Here is a 15,907-nt window from a genome sequence, read left to right as displayed (position 1 = left end):
CTGGCATCACAAAAAAAAAAGTACTAAAAATGACTAAAGGAAAGAAAATCATGCTAACATAAGGCTTTACTTATGGCTAGAGTGTTACACAAATCAACATGGTGTAAGTACTGCTTACATTCTCGTAGTCCTTCATTGTTATGGCTTTGCTCGGAGACATCTTCTGCCCGGGGAACATGGGAGCTGAAGAACAGAGAAGACAGGAAGTACCGGGTGATGAAAAAGAGAACTAGCGCACAAGCTACACCACTTGTCCTCTTTCCACATGGCGCTCTCTCTCACACACAGCTGGCTCATACGGGAGTTTGCGTGTCTTACCCGTCATGTTGTCCATGGTGATGTCCGCGCTGTTCAGAGAGTCCGGCAGCCTGGAGATACTGCAGCTGCAATGACAGGTACACACCAACAGGGGGGGTTTAACACACATAAATAACTACACATGCATACACACACCAGCTCTGAAAAATAAACAAAGACTCACTCATCACATCAAATACACAATGCACCATTCAATACTACAGTTCCATGAGCCTTTTAGAATCGTCAGAGACCACGGGGCACGGGCACACACACACCCTTTTAAATGTAGAGGGGCTCTTTCATGGTGCTTTTATTGACGGCTCCATGTATGTTAGTGCACACACACACACACACACACACACACACACACAGTGCTACTCAGTGATGGATGTTATTCATGGAGTGATCCTAAGGCAATCTAGCTGGCAAGCTAATACAATTCCACGAAAACCATCTACTTCTAGTGACTAAAAAGGTTCATCTCCAGTGTGTTTGTTCATAACCCTTTCCACAGGAAGCTCTTACTGCACACCATAAGAATAATATAGCCAGACTCCTGACTTTCCCCAAGTACTCGCACTGCATGGATTATGACCTCTACAACACAACAGCCGTTTTTCATAAAAGCTGTGGAGAAATGAGCAGTGATCTGAGCGCAAATGATGAATCCGCTTCAGCTGCGTGGAAACAAGTCCCAATTTACCCTCATATACGTATATCTAATTTACATGAAATACTCATGCAGGTTGAGACTGTCAGCTAAAAGTAAAAAAGCAGCAGGCTATGAAAACATCGGGGGGAAAGGATAAAGAGGTGCTTCTGTCTGAGGTTTGTGTCCTCACACCTGCAAGACCACACTAGCACCACAGCTAGGGTTTTATTCAGTTTAGAGCATTTCACTAAGATTTCGCTGATTTACTAAGGCAGCTTTACGTAAAGATTTATTTACGTGTACAGGTGAGCCAGGGTTCCATCCTGAGCATATAAACAAACACTTATTTCACATAAACACGACACTGAATGAAATGATTAAAAGATGGCACCGAGCCGATACCCAGGAACCGTATCGGGCTGAATCCAGCAAAAAAAAAAAAATACATGTAAATAAAATGGTGGATTGGATATCAGAGGAAAAAAATAAAGAAGGAATTTGAACTGATCCTGTAACAAATGGAAAAAATTGATTGGACTCGCAAATGTATAAATATGATAAAACATAATGATGTTATTTATACTTTATTATATTTCTGTGAAAAACGCAGTTTTGTGTGAGCTGTGTTTTAACTACGCTGCGTGGCCAAAAGTATGCAGACACCCCTCTTAATTATTGAGTTCAGGTGTTTCAGCCACACCCACTGCTAACAGCTGCATGACTGGAGAGGTGTAAAGCACGCTGCCACTGGACTCTGGAGCAGCGGAAAGGTTCTCTGGAGTGATGAACTGCGCTTCACTATCTGGCAACCTGAAGGATGAATTCAGGTTTGGCGGATGCCAGGAGAATGAATGCCCAAATTAAAGGCCTTAAAAACTTCAAATTAATACCCATGGTTTTGGAACAGGATTGCCCAACAAGCCCATATAGGCGAGACTTGGGATAGGTTCCTGGCTTCCCCGGGCAGGATAAGCGGTATGGAGAATGGATGGATGGATAAATGAAGTGAGATCTCTCTCGCCTTCATTCGTTCACCCCTCGGTAACAGTTTATTGAATTTAATTCTGAGTGTGTGCACAATTACAATATACTGCATGACCCTAGCAAATACACTGCAGGTGCAGTTTCTGACCATACATAGCAATTATGTTATTCTGTGTGTGTGTGTGTGTGTGTGTGTGTGTGTGTGTGTGTATATGTGTGTGTGTGCGAGGACAGAACCCTCTCTTCCTAAACACCCTACTTCCTCTTCTTCTCTAAAGAAATACAAGACTTCATACACCATCACAAATGAGCAAAAAATAATAATTGAACATAAAAGACACACAGCGGTTAGCCACCTGCGCATTATTATTATTATTATTATTAATAACAACAACAACAACAACAACAACAACAACAGCCACAGCTCTGCTTAATTACTTATTCATCAGCACCATAAGGACAGTGGAGGCTAAGATCATTCTCACCTTACTACATGCTCCTGTTCTTTCCGGTCATGTACACCGGAAAGAAAAGCCCGTGTTTAAGCACAAACAAACCCAAAGATGATCTCTCATCTTCCTCAGAACTTCAGCTGTCTCTCTAAAGTCGCACACTAGCATACTAAAAAGTAGGAGCAGTACGCCAAGTCAGATGAACCCATACTACCGTCCTATTCTGTATGTAAACAGTAAGTCTGTAAAGCAACTTCACATACTATTTATGTAGCGCAGTACTTATATATATATATTTATAGATATATATACATTTTAAAAAATCTATTTACCATGGTTACCATGGTAGCCATGACAACCCATGAGAAGAAGCCCGTTAGAAGCGTAGTACTATTTATTTAATAAATACTAGCCTATATACCGAGCTAGTACGCGGTCTGGGGACGCAGACTACACGTATTAATCAAAGATTACTAATATGAAGAGTACAAAGTTAAACTTTACCTACTTACTGGATTACTTTCAAAGTGAGAAGAAAGGGAATCCGTTACATGACCCAGAAGGACATCTTTTCCGGTCCGCCTGACGCGAATTTCCTCTTTCTTTCTGACACGGCGATGCTATCTCGCTAACTGCGTGCTATTTGTTATGACAGCGCGAGACACGGTCACAAGCGCGGGAACTAAAATAACTGTCACTGCGCAATAAAGTCACTCAGCCTAGGCAAGCGGAAGTGGCGGCGGATATGACGTGTATCATCGGCCAACGCGTAGAAATGTTTTTATTATGAGTAGGCAACGAAACGCTAACGGGCTTTATGATCTCACCAAAAGGCAGAAAGCGCAAATCAGCGGCACATTTCAGCGGAATCTGCTTAATCGAGATTTATTTGTAAACGCAGACAGACGGAATGTACGGATTAGAGAATCAAAATAGACTTTAGCTTACGTCTACTGATACCCAGGATAAATAAGGAACTATATGAACAGACACGTTATGTACAGAACAACTGCAAGTGTAAACGGTATGGCTGTTCGAGTCCACACATTTTAGAGTCGACTCTGATTCAGAATTCAATTGTTTGAGTCGAAACCATGAGTTCATTAATCTCATTCAATGATTCTCTCATTCCGATAAACAATAACATAAATACGTGCTATATTAATTACTTACATGGTACACTGTTATGATTGATAATATGAACGAGAAGGGGTTACGTGCAGCAATCTGAAGTAAAGATATTTTACATCAGTAAAATATTACTGATGTACTGTAGTACAGAGTGTCATCTGATAACACGTCGCCTGTGCGAACGAGTCATTTCACTGTGTGGAGTCGACTCCGAATCGTTTCTACCGTTGCCAGCAGAAAAAGTGTTGAACTTATGATGATTTTTTTTTGTATCTATCTTTTAATGGACTTCCCCGACAATATGCTTGAAATGGATGTTTATAAGGGTGTTGAAGTTAGTTTTGCGAGCTGTGTTATGTTGTGTTTTCAGCCAGTGCAGGCGAGTTGACTAGTAAAAGGCTAGTAAAAGCTGTACCAAAGATGATAAAACGGCAACCAAATAACATCAGTGATAGTTTGCAGGTTTTGTCCGGGTCTATGCGAGTTAGAGAAAAAACGTGTGACAAAAGTCAGTTGCAGAATTGTTTGTTTAACGTAGCGACAACACATAAAAACAATGTTAGCTAGACCGCCCTGTCATACACACACAAGGCGTTATTTTTCAAATGAACTGAGCTAGCCTACCTCCCATTGATGTCAAAGGGCAGCGTCTGATCCTCCCCTACCACCGAATCCATTTTTTTTTTGCTAATTATAATCCTATTTATCCACAAGTTCAGTGTAAAAAATGTCCATTGTGGTTCTTGTTTATTATAAATATATATTTTTAAAAAACCCCGAGCATCAAGTGAAAATTTCAAAGCTGACTCGGTGCCGCCATTTTAGAGCCAGTGACGTCACTACCCGCCAGCAACAGCAGGGACCTGAGGGGGTGGGCCACGTGCTGCACTGCTCTTCAGTGATTGGACTAAACGCATCCTAGTCTAGTTCCTTTTACTGTTATTGGTTCTTTCATCCGTGGAGCCTGTCAATCATTTACAGTGCGTTTGAAATGTTTGTCTAGTCACGAATGAAATGCTTTGCTTGTAACATCTTTTTCTAATATAAACTTTTTTTTTCCTGTCAAAAATGCCGACAAATCTTTCTGTTGCCAACTCATTGTGATCAAATTCCTGAAGATTTATTTTTTGGCACAGCCAGATGAGTCTCTTGAGAGCTAAAAAAAAACAACAAAAACACACACACACACACAAACAAACCCCCAGTTTTAAACAGAATAAAGAAACCGAATAAACATTGACAGCTATTTTCCATGATATAAGTCATTGTGTAATGTGTGTAATTTATTACTGGTTAATGGGATGAAGCTGGACACAGAATTTGTGACGTTTCTCCTGGGCACATATGTAAATGTATAAAGGTTTGAATGGCCTGCAGTAGATAACAAATCAAGTAGATACATTTATTTCACTTCAAAGAAAAACAGGACAGCAAAGGCACTCTTGACTCTTCTCAGAAATCAACATGACCCAAATTTTCATGTGTTTCTATCTTGGCTTTCAAGCAGCTGAATTGCATATCGTGTAGCTTAGAATGCTAACGATGCTAACATTGTTAGCTTAAACGCTCAAAACATCATTAAGAATAACAGCTCGACTTTTTTTTTTTTTTTTTTTTTTTTTTTAAAACATCACAAACATGAGAAAATGTGACAAATCCTCCTTAATGCTTCTTGTGGTCCATTTTGTTGGAAACCTTGTCTCTTTACTCCCACCTAGTGGTGTGGCATTAATACTCACTGGGGTGAATACTAACCACGCAGAAAGTTCCAATCTTAAAATTATTTTAAAAATATATCCTGTCTGTCTTTTAAAGAAACTGGACAGTTCTTCTTAAGCGTAAATGCATTGTATTGTTTGAAGCATGCATGGCAAAACATACACATACATACATACATACATACGTGTCATGATATATTATTGTATGTTGTTGTTGTTTTTTGGGTTTTTTTTTTTTTAAAGTGAGGCTATTACATTATTTGTTGGTCTGCATCAGTGGTTGCTGTAGTGGTGTCACATAGTATGGAGTTTATGGAGTTAATTTTGTGCCACACATTTTTTAAATAATATAACAACATCCACAAGCAAAATATTAGTTTAAGTAAGAGATAATTGACGATGTGCCGTTGTAAGATTAGAAAATAATGCACACCCTGGGGTAGTAATGTAGTAAGGTGGTTACACCTCAGGGTGTGCATTATTATCTAATAATTCAACGGCCCATCGTCAGTAAATCGTAGTTTTCTGTCATTTTGTTTGTTGTTGTTAAAAATTTGAATTTACCCCCCCACACAAAATTAACTTCATAATCTTACTTACCCAAATTTGTAGCACTTCATACTGTCCCTGGAAATCCAAATAAGCATAAAAGTAACTATAAAAGGATTTCGTAAGGTTCTGGGGTTCAGTCCGGAGTTATGCGTGAAGATGAATTGAAACGCTTCCCATTTGAATTTCACTCCAATCACTGCACAAGGATGTCCACTGGAAGGATGTAATAAATAAATAAATAAACAAACAAACAAACAAACAAACAAACAATCAAACAAATACATGAAAAAGAACAGGATTTATACAAAACCGACGTTGCTTGAATAATTTATTCATTTATCAGGGCTCCTCTTTAAAATAAATATGTGAAAAAGTAATAAAAGAAAAAGTAAAGCTAAAGTCTTTACAGTCTATACATTTATGTTAAACGAAGAACTGCACGCGCACACACGCACGCACGCACGCACGCACGCACAGACACACACACACACACACACACACACACACACACACACAACATAACCAGAGAGTTTCCATGACAATCATGTTGCTCAGTGAAGAATTGCAGAAGTACATCAATACTGTCAGTGGCCTCTGAAAAGAACAGACTAACACTGAATGGAGGAGGGGGTGAAGTGGAGGACAAATCAGACAGCGAACACAAATACATTCCTGTCCCATGATAAAAGCTTTTAAATTGTGATTAAAGTAATCCACAAAGGCCTTCACTTCACTTCAGCATCTAACCATACTAACTACTCCAAAACACACACACACACACACACACACACACACACACACACACACACACACACATTTTCATGTGCTTTTGCAGTTTTGCACATAGCACTGGTCATAGTGCATTGCTATAGTGAGCATTATTAGAGAAAAAGAATCAGCAGCGTAGAGGTAACAAAAAACCCAACACACACAGACACACACTTTTTAGTGTGTGTTAAGTCAAGCACGGGTGTGTGTGCATCTGTGTGAGTGTTCAAAGTGAAATAATACTACAGTAGAACCGAACCCATCTCTTTCCGAACTGAAAAAGTGCCACATGCGGTTAAAAAAAACAACAACAAAACACTGAACAAAATAAAACAAGTCGTGACACTCTTTGTCAGAGACATGCCCCACCCCTTCAATGCCAGGTGTGCTCATATTTTGCGGGTCATGTGACCAGTGAGGGTGGAGTTAAGGGTTCCATATGCAAATCAAGGCAGCGCGGTGATATCATGGTTCCGCGGCTCTATTTCATAAATCTCAGCTTCACGGTGGCGCTCACCTGCGCAGACACGCCCGTCATGCACACCGAATCCATCACCTGCAGTCGGTATGACAGCAAAGAGTGCAGCAGTAGCTAATAGGACACAGCCAATAAGGAAGCACGATTCCGGAGCTAATACTGTAGGTGCGCGAGAAAAGAGCGCGTCACTTCCTCTTGGAGTCGCTGGCACGCCTGAGCTGCAATACGCTGTTATGGATTGGGTCGTTGAGAGTCGAGCTACACTGGCCCAGGAGCTTATAGGAGATGACCAATAAGGAAGCTTAATTCAGGAGCCAATAGGAATGCGAGAAGAAGAAGAAGAAGAAAAAAAAAAAGAAGTGTTTTTCATTTCCTCTTGGAGGAGCAGTGTCGTTTGAGCTGCCACAGGTGGTTGTGGATGGTGATGGCGTCCACGCTGGCAGAGACCGTCTTGGTCGGGATGACGGTAAACTGCTTGCGGTCCGAGCTGTATTTGAAGAGTGTGTCAATCATTTTGCGAGTTATGGCGCGTGGGCCGGTTCCCGACAGCTTTATCAGCTCCTCAGAGTCAGGCATGAACGCATAAAGTGCCCGGAACTGGCAGCCGCCATCACGGAACAGGATCATCAAGTGATTGGCCTCACAACGCTCGATTTCCTAAAATAAACAACAAGCAACAACCTTAAAGGCATACATTAGTGTTACTTCAAACTAATCCAGAATCTCCCGCATCTGTAGAATACATCTAATCACCATGGACAAGAGTTTCGATGTTTTCTTGTACTGAGGAAAGGAGTATGGAAGTAATGTATGGAATATCGCATAAAACTTTTGCGAATGAAGCACGTGTTCAAGAGAACAAAACCGTCACTTAAAGGTAAACTGACGCATCCAGCTCTTCGCCATTTCTACTTTTTCTGAGCCAATTACCCAATCACGTGATTGGTTGAGGCAAGGTCACATGAGTTTTTTTGATGCGCATTGAGGAATTTATGCGGTAAATGTGTTTCCATCATAGTTTCTGCGTACCTCTTCTTATCGAATGAACAAAATTATCCGCCTCAAGAGCGCGTACAGCTTCGAAAGTGTTCATGAGAATTCTGGCCGCACGTTCGTAAACCGTGTATCGTGTGTGTGTGTGTGTGTGTGTGTGTGTGTACTACTCCAGTTAGATGAATCACCTCTAACACAGCATTCTTCTGGGCTTCGTTGACCTTGCCAGCCAGACAGCAGTGGGCAATGGCATTCTGGATGATCAGCTTATTGGACTTAGCGCTGGGCTCCTTAAACAACCTCAGGCCTAAAACAAGCAAACAGCAAGCATGTTAATCAAAGTGTGTGTGTGTGGGGGGGGGGGCAAGTTTTTTTTTATCTTGCTGTGGACCAAAATGTCCCCTCCTCACAAGAATTTAAAATCCTTAAATAGCCAACATGTTTCTTTTTGGTTATTGTGGATCGAGTTAGACTGAGGTGTAGCACAGCTGTGTGTGTGTGTGTGTGTTGAAGTCTACCGCTGTACTCTGCTGTAGAGGCAATGGAGGAAGCTGTCGAACCGTTGTCCCAGTCTCTCTCCATGTTCCTGCTAGCATTACGGCTTAACATAGGAAACGACTCCAGTGAATCACCTCCACCTCTGTCACACACACACACACACACACACACACACACACACACACACACACACACACACACATCAGGTGTGTTCTTCTACCACATCACAATCACATTTCAATCTACATATGAATGTTCTTCATCTTATTTCTTTCTCTTTCTCACAGTACTTAGAAATGACAAGCATCCTTCTCACATACACACACACATACTGTATACACATTCACCGACCTCTGTGAGCCTCCTCCCGAGGTAACGCTGTCTGCTTCAGTAACAGCAGATGCCAGAGAAAGAGAGGAGCCAGATGGAGCAGCACATAAACTTACAGCTAGAAATACAGAGAGAGAGAGAAAGAGAGTGAGAGAGAGAGAGAGAGAGAGAGAATTATGAAAATGTTATCAAAAACCTGTTAATCACACTGTACAATTGGTCAAGCACATCATTTTCCATTTTGTAAATTGTGTATCATATACAGCGGAGAGGCCAAACTGTCATACGGGTGGTGGTGCCGGATTGGCCGCGATGGACTGATTTGGGGCGGGGCCTCCTGCGGTGTGGGCGGGGCTTGGCCACTCCCTGTTCTTCCATCAGTTCTTGTTGTTTTCTGCGCAGATATTCCTGCTTGATGAGATCCCTTCGTGCCTTTTCCTCCTCCTTACGCATGCGCTCCTCCTCTGCCTTACGCCTGACGTATAAACACACACACACACACACACACACACACATACTGTACTGTAGAGGCGGGGAAGGGTCCATGATCATTTTTTTAACAATCGGGTACGCTAGTTACCAAGAAAATGTTTAGCCGTGATTTAACAACTACGTTTTTAAGTGTATTTTCAATCTAAACTTGCTATTGTTTATATAAACTACAGTAGTATTATCTAATAACGATGCAAAACAAGCGGCATTTGCGAACAGGAAGTACTTTTTGGAAAAAAAACTAATCAACCCTGTAACATATTTATTTACTTATTTAGGATTATATCATCAGTGCTGTGTGTCTATTCTCTGCATTCGCATTTAGCGAACGCTCAAATACAAACTGAATTTGAATGCCAGTTGTCTTGATTTCTTTCACACACGGAAGACACAAACACAAATGTACCTGGCCTCATCTCGTTTGAATTCTGACTCCGCCTCCAACTGCTGCTTGCGCAGACGTGCCTCCTCTGCCTTCTTCTGTTGCTTCAGCAGGAATGCAGCACGCTTCTTAGCCAGCTCATCCGCTGCCTTCTGATCATCCTATACGCACACACACACACACACACGCACACGTGAAAAAAATAAGTACATTCCTTAGAAATTGTTGGCTTTTTGGACATGTTTGGACAAACACTTCAAGCAAATACCCTTGGCCTCAGAAGCTAGTATTGCCCCCTTTAGCAGAAATAACTCCTTGTAGGCGTTTTGCGTAATTGTCCACCAGGCTTGCTGGAATTTCTGACCACTCTTCCATGCAATTTTCTTTCAGTTGCAAAATGTTTGAGGGTTTTCCTGCATGTACGGCCCGTTTCAAACCCCCCCACAACGTTTCAATGGGATTCAAATACGGGCTTTGACTAGGCCATACCATCAAGGAGGAGCCTGGATCCTACCCCAGGAAACTTGGGGCACAAGGTAAGGAACACCCTGGACAGAGTGCCAATTCATCACAGGGCACAACTGCACACACATTCACACACCCGTTAACACACTACGGACAATTCGGAAATGCCAGTCAGCCAACAGCGCATGTCTTTGGACTCGTGGAGGAAACTGAAGTAGCCAGAGGAAGCCCCCATTGCACGGGGAGACCATGCAAGATCCATGCACGTGGTGAGGAGGCGGGATTCCCCAACCCTTTATCATACCTTCTTTTATAAATTTGGACTTTTCCCACCACATTCAAATCTAAAAACTCGTTAGCGTTTCAGTTTCATATAATAATAAAAAAAAACAAACAAGAGGATACACTATTACTGTTACCTTGAAGAAAAATCCTAGTCCTGATTTTTGCTCGCCAGAGTCAGGTGCGTCAGCCAGGTCAGACAGGGCCACCTCGATCAGCTGGGCTTTCTTCTCTTCACACTGATCCACAATGGTTTCCTTTCCAGACACACTTTGCTCTTCCACTGCTGGCGATTCTAGTTTGGGCAACTCTGGAGCCTCAGACTTTTGGTTCCCAGAATCATGGAGACGGAATGTGGTATTTCGTACCACGCCTCTGCCAGGGTCGCGTCCGGTTGCCTTGGCCACATCCTCTTCGTCGTTCTCTGCTCGGGGCGTCCTGCAGTCCGTAGGTGTTCTGGAATCAGTAGTGGGTGTCCGGGCACTGACTTTTGAACTTGCTCGAGTGCTGTTCTCCTTGCTAAGCTTAAGCTCTAAAGGTTTGGTTCGAGTGCTACGAGACGAACTTAACTTGGGAGGTCGTCGCGTCGCAGTGGACATCTCTAAGAACTGCATAGACGCTCGGGGCTTAGCCTCAGGAGACTGAGGTTTCATCATGTATTCCTGTGATGGAGACTTCAGGGTTTGTTTCATGAGCAGCTCCTGTTGGACAGACAGCTGCATCATCTGCTGCTGGATTACACCAATCGCGTCATTCAAGAGCTCAATTGAGCGGCTACAATCACTCAGATCTAAGTCTTCACCCACTTCCTCCACATCCGCCCCTTCACCCATGCGATTATCCCTCTCTAATCCAGAAGCGGCTGCAGGTGAAACTGAATCCTCCCACAGTTTTCTTGACTCTTTATCCAGGTTTTCCTTAGTTTCCTTGCTCTTAGCCTTCAACACCTCCATGCATGTGTCATCCTTTGTCAGTTCTTTCTCGTTCATTGCCACTAATTCCTGTTTGGCAAGATGTGGCAGTGTATCGATGCGCCCCTTCTTAACCACATTAAGGAAAGCTGCTTTACCCAGCTGAAGCCTCTGCCGTGCTGCCAGCACCTCCATCTTCTTCTTCTGAGCCTCAATGGCACGACGCTTATCCTCTAGCTGCAGTCGCAGGTGGACAAGGTCCGAGGCCACGCCTCCTTTTATGTCGGGACTCAAGGTGCCACTCTCGGAGCCATCAGGAGTGGTAGCATGTGAGCTGCTAGCACTGCTGTAACCATCATGCACAGTGGTGCGGTGCAATCTTCGCTCTGCAAAGCTAGTCATACGGCTAGAGACGCTGCTAGCCTGCGAAAGTGAGCTTGGACACGGGCTACAATGTTCACTGGTGCCATCTTTGTCATCTTTGTCGTGCTCACACACTCGCACATCCTCACACAACTTTGCCGACTCAGCTTCTTCTTGTCGGTGACCTCGGCACTTTAACTTTTCACCTTGACACGTTAGAGTGCTTTCAAGCACTTTCTCTTCTAGATCATCTTCCCCTTCTTCATCCTCAATCTCTGACTCTGAGGCTCCACCTACCCACTCATCTTTTCCATGTCTCGGAAGCTCACAGTTTCCATGTAGGAAGAAACCACCAGGTTGCACAGAGTTGATGTTTTCTGGTTCCACAGTGTCAACGGTCATGAAACTTTGGTTTATTATTGTGTGGTCAACAGGCGAGTGTCCCCCTCCTCGTCTCTGGATTTGCCCCTCGCCACTTTCTTCTCGTTTACTGACCACTTTGATTTTCTCCTTATTAGGTCGTAAGACAGCCGGCTGCAGTGGCTCCAGGAAGAAGCTCTCTGGCTGGGGCTCTTTGAACCCAGCCATTCCCCTGGGTCCTATAATGGCCACAAGCACCTCATCCTTTACCTCACTGTCATTGTTGTGTGCTGTTTCTGGGGAAGGCTGACCATTGACATGGTGTCGAGGAGTTACACAGATGACATTGGAAGCTAAACTGTCTTTGCTGATGGAGCGTGTTAAGCTGATGTTGTCACTACCCACACGCTCCCACTCCAACTCCAACTGAGAAATTGGTCTACAGAAAGAAAGAGATGGAGAGACACCGCATTCAAAGTTGGAACATAAGTTGAGTTCAAATGTTACGTCAGTATTCTTTACATGGATTTCTGGGCTTTGACCTCTTACCTTTGTTTTCTCTCCATCCAGGCCAGCCGGGATCCAGGACTGTGTCTATCCATGCGCGAGAGAGAACTAGACCTGTTCCTGAACTCTACACACACACACACACACACACACACACACACACACAAAAGTCTGAGATACAGTGGTCCAATATTTCATTATTGTCTTCATTATTCATAATCTGAGATTATGTCAGCATCTGCCACACAAATCCCTTTGGATGAGCTGTTACTATCGGTACTGTCTAAGTCGTGCTTTTACACGGAAATAATGCACACTTACTTCCTGGGCAATCCAGTTTGAGAATTCAATGGTATAAGAAGTTATAATAGCTTGGTTATTATTTGCTAAATGATAGAGATAAGGTTTAGATATCGTTATAATGTAAGTGATTACAGGAACTAACATGTCTTGTGGACTTTGCACAACCAGCTATAATCTTTAATTATGATTAAATTACGAATAATAATGATGTGATGCCAAATCGCTGTGGTATAAGCAGAATAACACAATAATAAATAAAAATAAATACACTTTAAAAAATAAAAATAAAAACAGGACACCCTCTACATCTGCCTACTGCATATATGTTTGTAAGACTTTACCTAATTTGTGTAAATAAGAAGAATGAATAGTGACCTGTAGTGTCCTCCCCCTGGACAGGATTCTGTTGTCTCTGTTTCAGTGAAAGGAGCGAGTAGGAGGTGCTTGCTTTGGGCCTGCAAGAATTTTAATAAACACACAAACTATTATATATATATATATATATATATATATATACCGTGCATGCAAACTATACCAGATACAGAAATACTGCAGTTACTTGCATCACTGTAAATTTTCTTTTCTTTCTGGCTCTCATTCTTTTATATCTGGAAGCTACCACAAAGTAAACGCTTCAGAGAAAAAAAAGATCTGCAACAGTCCTAGGATAAATTACAATGATTACAACAGAGCCCGGGCATACTAACAAATCAGGAACTTCTTTACGACTCGTTTTGTGAAACTGGGGGTTTACACAGGGACACGGGAAGGCATTTACCCTGAGGGTGCTTGAATTTTAAGCAACATACAATCGCTTGAAAAGGCCCAAATCTGGAGCTGAATTACAGAATCTGTATTACACATAATTTCGAATTCAGAATTAGACAGGAATTAAGTGAGGTGAAAAGAAAAGGGTTTGACATGCAAAATTCAATATACTGTATCCAGATGATCGTGGACACCAAGCACATCACACAGGGAAACCACTTTGTTATTCAAAGTAAAGTGTCTTGGTGACTCTCGGCTAGAAATTTCTCACCCTCCCTGACACGGCTTTGGAAAAGCAGGAGGGTGTCATAGGAACTCACACAGCACACTAGCGTATATGGCACATTACAGCTTGAGACAGTTGAATGGTGAAGTTTTCTGTTGGGAGACAAAAATATCTAGCACCCTGGTATAACAATCACACGTGCATTAAAACAGGCAACTCGAAAATTAGCACGTAAATGCCGTCAAACTAAATTGGCAGTATTCCAAACTGCATGAAAGGAGAGCCTCCTGATCTATAGAAAGGCCCTTAGTGCTGCTAGATCAACATAATTCTCCACCGTAATAGAAGGTAACAAAAATGATCCTAAATTCTTATTTAATACTTTAGCAACCTGTGTAGTAGATCCCTTACCTGCACATTTCTTCCAACAGGTACTACCAGAAACAACTGAACCTCTTCTAAAAATAATCAATTCTTCCCTGGCTATTGTGAAGGAAATGACTCATTTTAACTTTGTAATAAGTTTGTTCTTGTTCATGTTCATCAGTAAAAATATTTGCTAACGGAAAGAGTCCGGTTCGAGCAATGAATAAGTAAAGAGAGTACTTATTAAGAAGTGCAAGAGGAGCAGTATTATTGTGAGGGAAATGACTCATTTTTACTTTGTAATAAGTTTGTTCTTGTTCATGTTCATCAGAGGATAACGCCTAAGAAGTCCATGTCATGTCACTGAGATCAGTACAGAATGTTGATCTGCTTACAGAGACACAAACATGTTCTTCTGTTCAAGGTTCGTCTGCACATCTTCCAATATCCTAAAACAAAGCCTGTTCGAACTGCCTCAAACTGCTTCTTATCGGGACACAGAACTGTGTCATGCTCTGCGTTTCATATATATAGTAGTGGTTCAGCACAAGCACTTAAGAGTGCTCTCATTATTCTATCCTGCTTTATTCTATCCTGTATTAACCATCTTTCTGTAATAAACCTTTTTACCTTCAGAGGACGAGTCTGCGAGTGTTGTCTAGTTTCTACGACAATTTGGCGTCTCCTGGCTGGGCTGCGCGAGTCTTTTCAGCTTTTCTGGACAACAAGCAAACCGGACGACGCTGGTGGAAAAGTTTCACCCTGAAGTCCGTGTTGACGCGCAGGCGGTTTGCCCTTTGTTGTGCCGAGTGAAAGACCGACGCAGCCTTACCACTGACCGGTAGGAATCTTCAAGTATTTAGAATTAGAATTTTGAATTTTATGAAGTTATAGTGTATTGCTGTCCCTATGGAAGGGAGTCAATGATTTAGAATTAGAAATTTATGAAGTCATAGTGTATTGCTGTCTGTGTGGAAGGGAGTCGATGATATAAGAAAGGCGTGTATTACATTCAGAGAAGTATTACATGGAGTGATTTCTTATAAGAAGTTCCAGGAACTTTGCCTCTGCGACGGCAAGGAGATTGGTGTTTCTTAGACCACAGCTTCAAAACTAAGATATATACCGACGGGTGTACATATATATATATAGAGAGAGAGATAATAACGGTAAAAATATTTGCTAACGGAAAGAGTCCGGTTCGAGCAATGAATAAGTAAAGAGAGTACTTATTAATAAGTGCAAGAGGAGCAGTATTATTGTGAGGGAAATGACTCATTTTTACTTTGTAATAAGTTTGTTCTTGTTCATGTTCATCAGAGGATAACGCCTAAGAAGTCCATGTCATGTCACTGAGATCAGTACAGAATGTTGATCTGCTTACAGAGACACAAACATGTTCTTCTGTTCAAGGTTCGTCTGCACATCTTCCAAGATCCTAAAACAAAGCCTGTTTGAACTGCCTCAAACTGCTTCTTATCGGGACACAGAATTATGTCATGCTCTGCGTTTCATATATATAGTAGTGGTTCAGCACAAGCACTTAAGAGCGCTCTCATTATTCTATCCTGCTTTATTCTATCCTGTATTAACCATCTTTCTGTAATAGACCTTTTTACCTTCAGA

General features: G+C 42.1%; 2 protein-coding genes across 11 annotated transcripts in view; both read right to left on the bottom strand.

Moving 5' to 3' along the window:
- Nucleotides 1-5,872, bottom strand: part of cdk5rap2 (CDK5 regulatory subunit associated protein 2) — a 43,670-nt gene extending 37,798 nt beyond the window's left edge. For 5 of the 10 annotated variants that reach the window (XM_053649285.1, XM_053649287.1, XM_053649290.1 and 2 more), the window contains exons 1-3: nucleotides 5,838-5,872; nucleotides 319-383; nucleotides 119-183 (exon numbers count right to left, since the gene is read on the bottom strand). In XM_053649285.1, the coding sequence (XP_053505260.1) occupies nucleotides 119-183; nucleotides 319-383; nucleotides 5,838-5,857 (150 nt within the window). In that variant the 5' untranslated portion in view covers nucleotides 5,858-5,872. Of the gene's footprint in view, nucleotides 1-118; nucleotides 184-318; nucleotides 384-2,892; nucleotides 3,356-4,143; nucleotides 4,312-5,837 lie in introns of those variants that run through there. The other 5 variants (XM_053649291.1, XM_053649295.1, XM_053649292.1 and 2 more) reach the window with 4 other exon arrangements.
- A 3,130-nt stretch (nucleotides 5,873-9,002) lies between these two features.
- Nucleotides 9,003-15,115, bottom strand: LOC128622633 (calmodulin-regulated spectrin-associated protein 1-B-like). Its single transcript, XM_053649296.1, has 4 exons — nucleotides 12,661-15,115; nucleotides 10,615-12,550; nucleotides 9,755-9,891; nucleotides 9,003-9,331 (listed from the first exon to the last, which is right to left on the bottom strand). The coding sequence occupies exons 1-4, from the start codon at nucleotides 12,711-12,713 to the stop codon at nucleotides 9,112-9,114; spliced, it is 2,346 nt and encodes a 781-aa protein (XP_053505271.1). The 5' UTR covers nucleotides 12,714-15,115; the 3' UTR covers nucleotides 9,003-9,111.
- Between the last annotated feature and the right edge of the window lie 792 nt (nucleotides 15,116-15,907).

The sequence above is a fragment of the Ictalurus furcatus genome, chromosome 18, assembly GCF_023375685.1.
Source record: "Ictalurus furcatus strain D&B chromosome 18, Billie_1.0, whole genome shotgun sequence".
NCBI classification, from domain to species: Eukaryota; Metazoa; Chordata; class Actinopteri; order Siluriformes; family Ictaluridae; genus Ictalurus; species Ictalurus furcatus.
The sequence above is the reverse complement of the archived record's forward strand: the minus strand, read 5'-3'. Positions and strand labels throughout refer to the sequence as shown.